At 38.1% G+C, this 10,599-nt stretch overlaps 1 protein-coding gene across 1 annotated transcript; it reads right to left on the bottom strand.

Moving 5' to 3' along the window:
* Positions 1-1,573: 1,573 nt before the first annotated feature.
* Positions 1,574-9,455, bottom strand: LOC141293177 (cytochrome P450 2K1-like). The gene is made up of 9 exons (XM_073825248.1): positions 9,227-9,455; positions 8,973-9,135; positions 6,825-6,974; positions 6,581-6,741; positions 3,558-3,737; positions 3,285-3,426; positions 3,012-3,196; positions 2,773-2,914; positions 1,574-1,891 (listed from the first exon to the last, which is right to left on the bottom strand). The coding sequence occupies exons 1-9, from the start codon at positions 9,428-9,430 to the stop codon at positions 1,704-1,706; spliced, it is 1,515 nt and encodes a 504-aa protein (XP_073681349.1). The 5' UTR covers positions 9,431-9,455; the 3' UTR covers positions 1,574-1,703.
* Positions 9,456-10,599: the final 1,144 nt, after the last annotated feature.

A 10,599-nucleotide genomic window follows, 5' to 3' on the forward strand; every position in this document is an offset into this window, starting at 1 on the left:
CTCATAAACCAAACGGCTAAAAAACATACTAAATGGTGTTTTTTGAACTTCAAAAAAGGCCAAAAGTTTTCTGTGATTGGTAGGTTTAGGGGTAGGGTTAGTGTAGGGGCATTGATTATACAGTTTGTACATTTGTAAAACCATTACGCCTATGGAGATTCCCTGTATGAACCACATATCTGTGTGTGTGTGTGTGTGTGTGTGCATGCATGTGAGAGAGAGGTTGTGTGTAAGTGTGAGAGAGTGTGAGTGCAAAAGTGAGTTTTGTTTCTACCCCTGCCGTTCCCGCACAAGGTTACAATTCTTAAATGTGATCTAACAAAGCTAGAGAGGAAATATTAACCATAAATGCTGTTTCTATTGCTTGTAATTGGGATGAAGTAGCCTAAATATCTGTTGAGTATTTTAACATAAATTGGTTGATTATGTTGAATTAAAAACCCCAAAATGCAGCGGGTCCACCAGACCCACGAACACTGGCTGAATAACAAAAATATGAACACCACACAAGGGTTAACTCACATTCATTGTGAGTGAATGTAACGTTATAGGGTAAGATGTGGTAACAAGCCGCCCCTTAGAACAATGTTTAATTACTGAAACAAAAAAGCAAAGTTTAGAGGAAATAAAATATGTGGATCATGGCCATTCTTATGAGAATTATGAAGGGAAAAAGATGTTTAGATTTTTAGAAAATGTGATTTTTTTTAAAGTATAGAACAAAATAAGATATTTTGAAAAATGTCTGTAACCAAACTGTTGATGGACCCCATTGACCTACTATGAAAGTCAATGGGGTCCATCAACTGTTTGGTTACAGACATTTTTCAAATTATCTTCTTTTGTGTTCAGCAGAAGAAAGAAATTCTTACAGGTTTTAAAAAACTTGAGGGTGAGTAAATGATGACAGAATTTTCATTTTTGGGTGAACTATCCCTTTAAATTCAGCTTTGTGACTTAATAGCCTGTATGCTGATGCTGTAATCATTACAGGGTGAGTATACGTTGGTTTGACGATCAGATGTAATAAAATTCCTTGTTGTGTTATACAATTACAAACATTTGGACTCTGGCTTTTTTTTTTTTTTTTATGTGTGCATGCGCAAACACAAAAAGTCCCACAGCTGTCCCCCCCAATGTGTGATTGACAATTTCGCCCTTGATAAGGTGACCACATAGTCATCATCACCACCAAAAGAAACTGTTTGCATTAAAACACATTTTAAATGTGAGGTAAAATGTGTGTTTCCAAAAAAATCCATAAGGTGAGGATAAAAAAAAAACACAATTTTCACCACAACAGTAGTGAATGAATTCATTGACAGATGGCAAACATGTTCTAATCATTAGCAGATATGGAAATAGTGGCATTGCCTCCTGTCATAAATCAAGTTTGAATGGCTCAAGGTAGATTTTAACTTTATTCTAAACAAGACATGGGGTATCGCTGTGAAATGCAAGGAATCCTTAGTTTATTAATAATTTAGCAGCTAGCCTCAAAATGTTTTATTTCTATTAAACCTTTTAATTATCTGAGAAGTTTTATAATAAAAGTCATGGTTTCATACATCGCTTGTGATTTACATACATTTATTTAGAAAAGGCATATTGTTAAAAAAAAGTGCAGAAATCAACCAACTCATACTACAACGAGGTGACATTTGTTTCTGATGACAATTGTTTTCTGATCACATTTTCTTCAATCAGGAGCGTTTGATCGCACACAGTTTGTGTGGGGACGGATTCAATGTGACTCCGACTATTCCTTTGAGATCCAGATCATCTCCAGAGACTCCAGGTGGAGTTGTGAAGCGGTAGGTCTGAAGAAGGGAGGTGAAAAACAGGAAGAGCTCCATCCTGGCCAAACTCTCTCCAACACAAATCCTGCGTCCTGAGAGAAAGAGAGAAAGAGAGAGGGTCTAACAACGCTCGATTGCGGTAGCGGTAGCCAATCAAATCAAAGAAGGCGGGCTTTGCTGAGGACGCGAACGGCGCGAATAATGTCAAGACGCTTAGTTTTAGCGGTAAAAGAGGAATGTAAGTACCTCAACAATTAGTATTTGTTCATATTTGACAACTGTTTCACGAGAGATACGTTAAATGACCGACAGTTTATCCAGTGATGCAAACTACTTGATATTTTTGTTCAGTTATGCTGTTTTGAAGTGATTTGTGTAATTCATAATTGAATGTGAGGAGACGACAACTATTAAGGGAGCCATTTTCACTTCTGCTCAGGTTTTTGCATCGATTTACAATTTGGAGAAGTTGCGAATCAAGTTCAAATGGCTGAAGGTAGGTTTTAACTTTATTCTCAGCACAATTCTTGCTGTATGAATGTTAAATGTACCTATGGAAGGCCGTTACTCATAAGAAAAAAAATCATGCCTGGTTAATCTTAATTATGACATTTCAATACAATCTGATTTATGACTTACAGAAGTTTAAATTATAGGATAGCATTTAAATGCTGACAAACATTCAGTGTCATGACATTAATAAGTAGTAGAAAACTGCATTAAGACATAAAAAAGATAAATTATGAAATAAAGGTTGTTTTTAAAGTTATATTCCAGTCTTCTGAATAAATGTGTGCATATTTTACAAAAAAATATTATTTGCAAACAGTTAAAATGCTTTACTTCATAAATTCTAGCGCTTTATTTTTATTGTTATTTTATAAAAAGAAAAAGATCATCACTATCTAAAACGGCTTTGGTCCCCTGAATGTTCAAGGTATTATTGTGGCCTATAGCTGAAGTTTCACTGTACCTGCAGAAAAGGGCATGAAAGCATCTCTCTTGACAAACTGGCCCTTCTCATCAAGGAAGTGTTCTGGGTAAAAGCTGTTTGGTTTTTCCCATTCGCTTGGATCCTTCAAAACAGACGTCAGCAGAGGAATAACAGTGGTGCCCTAGAAAATGGAGAAATGACCAAAACTTTTAATTTTCAAGATGCACATGGTATCTTCTCTAGGCCTTATATGTACAGTATTTATTCTTCTGACTGACTTTCTTGATGAAGTATCCATTGAAGGTAACATCACAGCTGGTTTCGTGAGGTAGATTCAAAGGCACTATGTTGGCCAGTCTCTGAGTTTCATGGATCACAGCATCTGTATACGGTAATTTCTTTCTGTCTTCCACCACTGGCTGACGTCCACCAATGACTCTGTCAATCTCCTCCTGAACTCGATCTGCACACAAATGCAAAACACGTTTTATCCTTTATACACCATTGTATTCAAAAATGAGGAAAAACTCTTGGCATTGCTGTGTTTTTACCCTGTATATGAGGGTATTTGGCCATAAGCATCAAAGCCCAGCGCACAGTTGTTCCTGTCGTGTCAGTACCAGCGACAAACAGATTTATCACAGACATCATAAGATTTTCATCATGAAAGTATGAGTCCTTCTTGTTTGATTTCTGTTAAATACAATGCACAACATGCATGTTTATTCACTTTTCATAATCATTTATTGACTGAGCTAAAAAAACTCATTAAAAAAGAATGAATGTATTGAGTGAAAATGTGATGAGCAAAGAAAATTAAGTACCTCTTCGCTCTGTTTGCGGATGAGAAAGGAGTCGACAAAGCCTCTGCGGTCGTATGGATTCAGAGTCTCCAGAAGCCCACTGATCAACTTTGTGATCTGTTTTCTGTTTTTCAGAATATTGCGTACAACAATCCTTTTGTTTTGCAGGAATGGGCCCAACCACGGAAATATGTTGTAAAGCTAGAAATGGACAATCAGACACACAATAGAGACTGAATGACGGATGATCACCAGAGATGCACTTTCAAAGGTATCTGTGATACTTTATCAGATCTTTTCCTTCTTTTTTTTTTCCACTTTTTACCCCACTAAATTTCGTGAAAATATATCAGCTGTTATGTTTTGATTTAATGTTCCAGTCAGAATGACCCAGTTAACTATTTACTGAATTGTTCATGTCTGAATTGAAATGAGCCGAGTACCAGGATATTATTGGACCTTGAGTGTGGGCTCAACTGATGGCACGAAATGTCAATTATTAGTGAACTAAATCTGCTGTAATATGGAGCTCATATTATGACAATACTTTTTGAATTTGAATTGTACAAATTTGAATTATTGACAAGTGTCATTTAACAAAACTGAATATTTTATGGCATTTAACAAAGTTCTGAATTCGATTTTTTTAAACCTGAATATTGAACATTTGAAATTGAACACAACTGAATTTTCAAATCGCAGATTTCGAAATAGACATGTATTTTCAGTACAGCAGATTTTTGTTCTGATTTCTAAGACTTCAAATATTCAGTTTTTAAAAATACAACTTCAAGTTTTCAAGATGAAAAAAAATTCAGAACATCAAATTCAGTGTTCAAAATTCAAAGCGCAGAAATTCAGATCGTACAGAAAGTAGGTCAGAGATTATGCTCAGGGAAGAGTAGATGATCTACAAAAAGTCGAACGAAGCATTTACTGTGACCGAGAGGGGGCATGTTTGGTTCACTTAGACTAGTTTTGCCGTGGTCACAAGATATTAACTCGTCTCGTGGGTACGTGATAATACGCCGTGGCCACAAGATATTATTTCTTGGGAAGGTCATATTAACTCGTGGGAGCGTGATAATATGTCGTGGCCACAAGATGGCAGTGTATACATAGTTATACGGCATATACCCACTTCTTTATCAGTCGGCTTTGCGTAAAACGAAACTGAAAGCAAAACGCGCACGCGCATTCAAAGGCAATTTTAATACCCGAAGTTTAGAGAGCGACTCCCCAACGCGCGCAAATTAGACTACATAACATATCTAGGCTGTTATTGTATGTGGGCTATAATAGGTTGTGTTAGTTGTCTATAGCTTTGTATCATTCTTGAGATCTCTTGACTTCAGGTTCTGAAAGTTTTGCCGACGAGGAATTTTTACTGGAAGTGCAGATTAAAGGGTGAATATAACATATTTCATTTCGGCTTATTGATAAACTATTACATTTTTATAGTTAAGGAATAAATCATTCACGCAGTTTCATTTGAAACACAATGAACAAAACATACTCATTTACCGTCACAAACTGGGGTAAATACATTAATAAAGTAAAAACTTAATTGGCATAATTGTCAGGCGTTTACAGTATTTGCAAAATATTTTAGCATATTAATACTAGCATAATTATACAGAGAGTTAATTAAAGCACTATACGAACTGAAAGGGAAACATGCATATAAAACAATAAATTTATCCCAAAAATATAGCCCTAACCAGTTAATTATTATAAATTTAGGCCTATTGTATTAGCCTACTGTTTAATAATAATAATATACAAATATGAAATGTAAAGAACCGATCCGTTAACGGGCAAGCGGTGCTCCTGACCTGCACCCATGCCACTTACGTCTCTTTGCGTCAGGAGCTACCAGAGATAAAAAATATGTTATGTCCTTTAACCAGATTTTTAACAACAAATAGAACATTTGTCGGTAGTGTTGAAAACGACGATCATGTAATGGAATTCCCCTAGTATGATCAATCAAAAAAAAATACAGAGATGTGCCTGACATGAGTAGGGACTATAAATTATAAATAAAAGGACACATATAATACATTTCTGTTATGTTTTGTTTATTTTTAATGAAATCAAATGTGACCTTGTTGTTTGCAACTATAGCAATGTCTTTCACAAAACAGCACAAATCACTTCAGGCCTTTTCACACGGGACGCGGCAGTCGCGAGTGTCTAGTTCATTTTCAATGGGAGCGGCGCGGAGGCGAAGCGCAAGTGCCGCTTCCACGAACACGGCGCTTCGCAGCAGGTGCAGCAAAAGATTTTTTTTTAAAATCTTTTTGTGAGCGGCAGCGTCCGCACCGAGACCGCGTCGCGAACACCACTTCAACTGCACAAAACGCTTCCACTACAAGAGAAGGCAGCAGCCGCGCGGCGATTCCTGCATGTCATTATCTCCACAAAATGATCTTGTGACCACGACATATCATACTCCCACGAGTTAATATGACGTTCCCACGAGTTAATATCTTGTGACCACGGCAAAACTAGTCTAAGTGAACCAAACATGCCCCCTCTCGGTCACAGTAAATGCTTCGTTCGACTTTTTGTAGATCATCTACTCTTCCCTGAGCATAACCTCTGACCTATTTTCTGTACAATCTAAAATTTCTGCGCTTTGAATTTTGAACACTGAATTTGATGTTCCGAATTTATTTTCATCTTGAAAACTTAAAGTTGTATTTTTAAAAACTGAATATTTGAAGTCTTTGAACAAAAATCTGCTGTTTGAAAATACATGTCTATTTGAAAATCTGCGATTTGAAAATTCAGTTGTGTTCAATTTCAAATGTTCAATATTCAGGTTTAAAAAAATCGAATTCAGAACTTTGTTAAATGCCATAAAATATTCAGTTTTGTTAAATGACACTTGTCAATAATTCAAATTTGTACAATTCAAATTCAAAAAGTATTGTCATAATATGAGCTCCATACTGTAAAAGGGTGAGCTAGTTTAAGTTTGAATTGTCTGTTGCTTAGTAGTGGAAAAAATTCTCATATAACATATGAATCATAATTACCATCATAGAAGTCGATCCAGCAACCCGAACATTTTCATTTGCCCTATCGACCATTTCAGTGAATTCAGGGTCTGTGTATTCAAATCTGCTGCCGTACACTATAGATGAGATGATGTTTGACACAGCGTAGTTCACAGGTTGTGTCGTGTCGAAGGCTTTCCCTGTGAAAAGCAAACAACAAACCGTCTCTCAATGGATCTTATAAACTAAGTGCATGATTGCATGTGTGTGTCTCAGCTTGTACCTTCAAACTTATCGAACTCTCCTTTCAGATACTGAATTTCCTCGATGATTTTCTCTTCACTTCCTCTCTTGCCCATCCCAAAGTCCCGCAGATTGGTGAGAGCGAAGCGTCGCATCTCTTTCCAGTTCTCTCCATTGGAAAAGACAATCCCTGATCAACACAAAACCATCAGACCATAAGTCTGCAGCCTCACCAGCAGAAGATTACACAGTGAGTTAAACATACATTAACCTTAGCCCTTTGGAACATACAGTGAAAGAAAAAAAATATTTGATCCCTTGCTGATTTTGTACGTTTGCCCACTGACAAAGAAATGAATAACCTAATGAATAAATGAATTAACAGTGAGAGAAAGAATAACAACAACAAAAATCCAGAAAAAAACATTCCAAAAAAGTTATAAATTGATTTGCATTTTAATGAGTGAAATAAGTATTTAATCCCCTATCAATCAGCAAGATTTGTGGCTTCCAGGTGTCTTTTATACAGGTCACGAGCTGAGATTGAGAAACTCTCTTAAAGGGAGTGCTCCTAGTTTCAGTTTGTTAGCTGTAAAAAAGACAGATGTTCACAGAAGAAATCAATCAATCAGATTCCAAACTCTCCACCATGGCCAAGACCAAAAAGCTGTCCAAGGATGTCAGGGACAAGATTGTAGACCTACACACGGCTGGAATTGGCTACAAGACCATCACCAAGCAGCTTGTTGAAAAGGTGACAATTTGGTGCGATTATTCGCAAATGGAAGAAACACAAAATAACTGTCAGTCTTCCTCGGGTCAGGGGCTCCATGCAAGATCTCACCTCTTGGAGTTTCAATAATCATAAAAACAGTGAGGATTATCCCAGAACTACACAGGAGGATCTTGTCAATCATCTCAAGGCAGCTGGGACCATAGTCACCAAGAAAACAATTGGTAACACATTACGCTGTGAAGAACTGAACTCAAGAAATTACATATACAGGCCCATCTGAAGTTTGCTAATGAACAACTGAATGATTCAGGGGAGAGCTGGGTGACAGTGTTGTGGTCAGATGAGACCAAAATTGAGGTCTTTTACATCAACTCAACTCGCCGTGTTTGGAGAAGGAGGAATGCTGCCAATGACCCCAAGAACACCATCCCCACCGTCAAACATGGAGGTGAAAACATTATGCTTTGGGGATGTTTTTCTGCTAAGGGGACAGGACAACTGCACTGCATCAAAGGGACGATGGATGGGGCCATGTACCATCAAATCTTGGGTGAGAACCTCCTTCCCCTCATTGAAAATGGAAAACCTAAAACACACGGCCAAGGCAACAAAGGAGTGGCTCAAGAAGAAGCACATTAAGGTCCTGGAGTGGCCTAGCCAGTCTCTAGACCTTACTCCCATTGAAAATCTGTGAAGGGATCTGAAGGTTCGAGTTGCCAAACGTCAGCCTCAACACCTTAATGACTTGGAAAGGATATGCTAAGAGGAGTGGGACAAAAACCCTCCTGAGATGTGTGCAAACCTGGTGGCCAACTACAAGAAAGGTCTGACCTCTGTGATTGCCAGCAAGGGTTTTGCCATCAAGTACTAAGTCATGTTTTGCGAAGGGGTCAAATACTTATTTCACTCATTAAAATGCGAATCAATTTAAAACTTTTTTGAAATGCATTTTTCTGGATTTTGTTGTTGTTGTTGTTGTTGTTGTTGTTATCTCTCACTGTTTAAATAAACCTACCATTAAAACATAGACTAATAGACTAATAATTTCTTAGTCAGCGAGCAAACATACAAAATCAGCAAGGGATCAAATATTTTTTCCCCTCACTGTATACAATGTCAGTATGCATTTTTTGGCATAGTCATGAATTTGTTTATTTCAAAAAGTTTTAAAACCTACATATAATCACTTTAGACATAGCATGCATAGCAATAAACCAACAGTCGCATATTTAAATGCATTTTACTTTTTGGCTGGTTCCCACCAAATTCTGTATAGATCCTTACAATGAGCTCATATTTATGACAAATTTAATGATTTAATGAGAATTTCTTTCAGTAATCACACACATTTGACTATATTGCATTGGCCCTGAGAGGCCATGGAGATCTAAAAGCTTGTGCAACATATACAGTTTGTTCATTAATTTGGGACGTAAAAAAGAAGAATCCTACCATGCTTTGTGTTCAGTATCCTGAAACTAGGAGTAATATCTCTGTCACCGAACTCTTCTGCATGGTTCACGAGAGCTTCTTTGACAGTTTTGTATCCAACTAGGACCACTGATTTTTTGGGACCCAAAAACACTTGGAATATGTTCCCGTAGGTTTTAGACAGCTGGAGGACACAGAGAAAGAAACATCAGAAACAAATCTCAAAATGTTAGGTTACTATTACTGTTATAAAGGAACTTAAGTCAATTTCTCACCTCAAACAATGTGTCAAAAGGTCTCGCGAGGTCAAGGGACAGCAGGTTTCCCACCAGCGGCAGTGGTTTGGGTCCCGGTGGCTCTTTCCCTTCGTTCTGAGATTTGGATCCAGAGGAACGCAAATACAAAACCAGAAGCAACAGAAAAGCTCCTAGTATTGCACCTGTGCTGGGAAACTGCAGGAGTGACTCGACAACAGCCATTTTCTCTCTGAGCTTCTCAAATGAACCACCTGCACATTTATAGTTGCTACATAAGGGAGGGACCTAAACCTAAACTTTTTTAAGTCTAAGTGAAGAAAGGGTTGGTGTGGTTAGCATATATGTGACACCTTGTGGCAGTGCTTTAAGTGGGCCGGTATGCGCCGGTACTCAGTACCGCCACTTCTAAATATAGCTCTTGAGAGTACCGCCACCTCTCCATGCGCCCAGAACGTGCTTTTAGCGTACCGGTACTCTCATTTGCACATCTGTTATAATCGTTTGGCTGCGCTGCCGCTTTTCAGAGCGCCCTTCACAAGCACGCTTCCTAATTCGTCCCACCGAGAGCAGAGACTACATTACCCATACACCAATGTGTTTTACAAGTGAAAAGCGCATGCGTCGCTTTTGCCGTTGTCATGTCAACAACTCAACGTGGTCCGGAGAGGGTGTGTAAAACGCGCAAACAGCTGCTCGGTTAAAATACAAAAACAATGAACACTTAATATGCTCTCCTGGCTTCAGACTCTGAGTAGTAAAAGAACAAGGTCAGAATCAGAGGACTCGCTGGCTGACACCCCACCAAGCCAGAATGATATCGCTGCAGGTCAGACGCAAGCTAATGAAAGCTGCACTAGTGCCGCAGCCGCGGACGACGGCACTTTTGGCGACGAGGACGAGAATGACACCAACAAATCCACAAACTAATAAAATGATTTATTATTTTGTATAAGGTTGTCTGTTGACTGTTGTATATAAAACCCATTCAATATAGTTGTTGTTACCTCAGGGGAGGCGGAAAAAAAATAGAGTACCGGCACCTCTTTTGGGCCACTTAAAGCACTGCCTTGTGGTAAATCATCAATCTTCTTCAGCATGTTAAACAGGTCAGGAACATTATTCAAGCAATAAAGACTTTGCTCCAGTATTATTGCATGCTTTTGTTCATGATACTGCTGACAGTAGTCAGCAAATAACAAGCTTGTCTGAACTATGACACAGAGATCTGCGACCTTTATTTAACTTAAACCCGCGTAACCTCTCGCCTACCGCTACCTTGTATTGCGTTCAGACACTCATCAAACAAAAAATGGACAAATTGTTATGAGCTCTTTTATTCGTTTTGTATACATTATAAGAACTAAATCAGACACACACAAATCATCAGCGTG

The sequence above is a fragment of the Garra rufa genome, chromosome 19, assembly GCF_049309525.1.
Source record: "Garra rufa chromosome 19, GarRuf1.0, whole genome shotgun sequence".
Classification (NCBI taxonomy): Eukaryota; Metazoa; Chordata; class Actinopteri; order Cypriniformes; family Cyprinidae; genus Garra; species Garra rufa.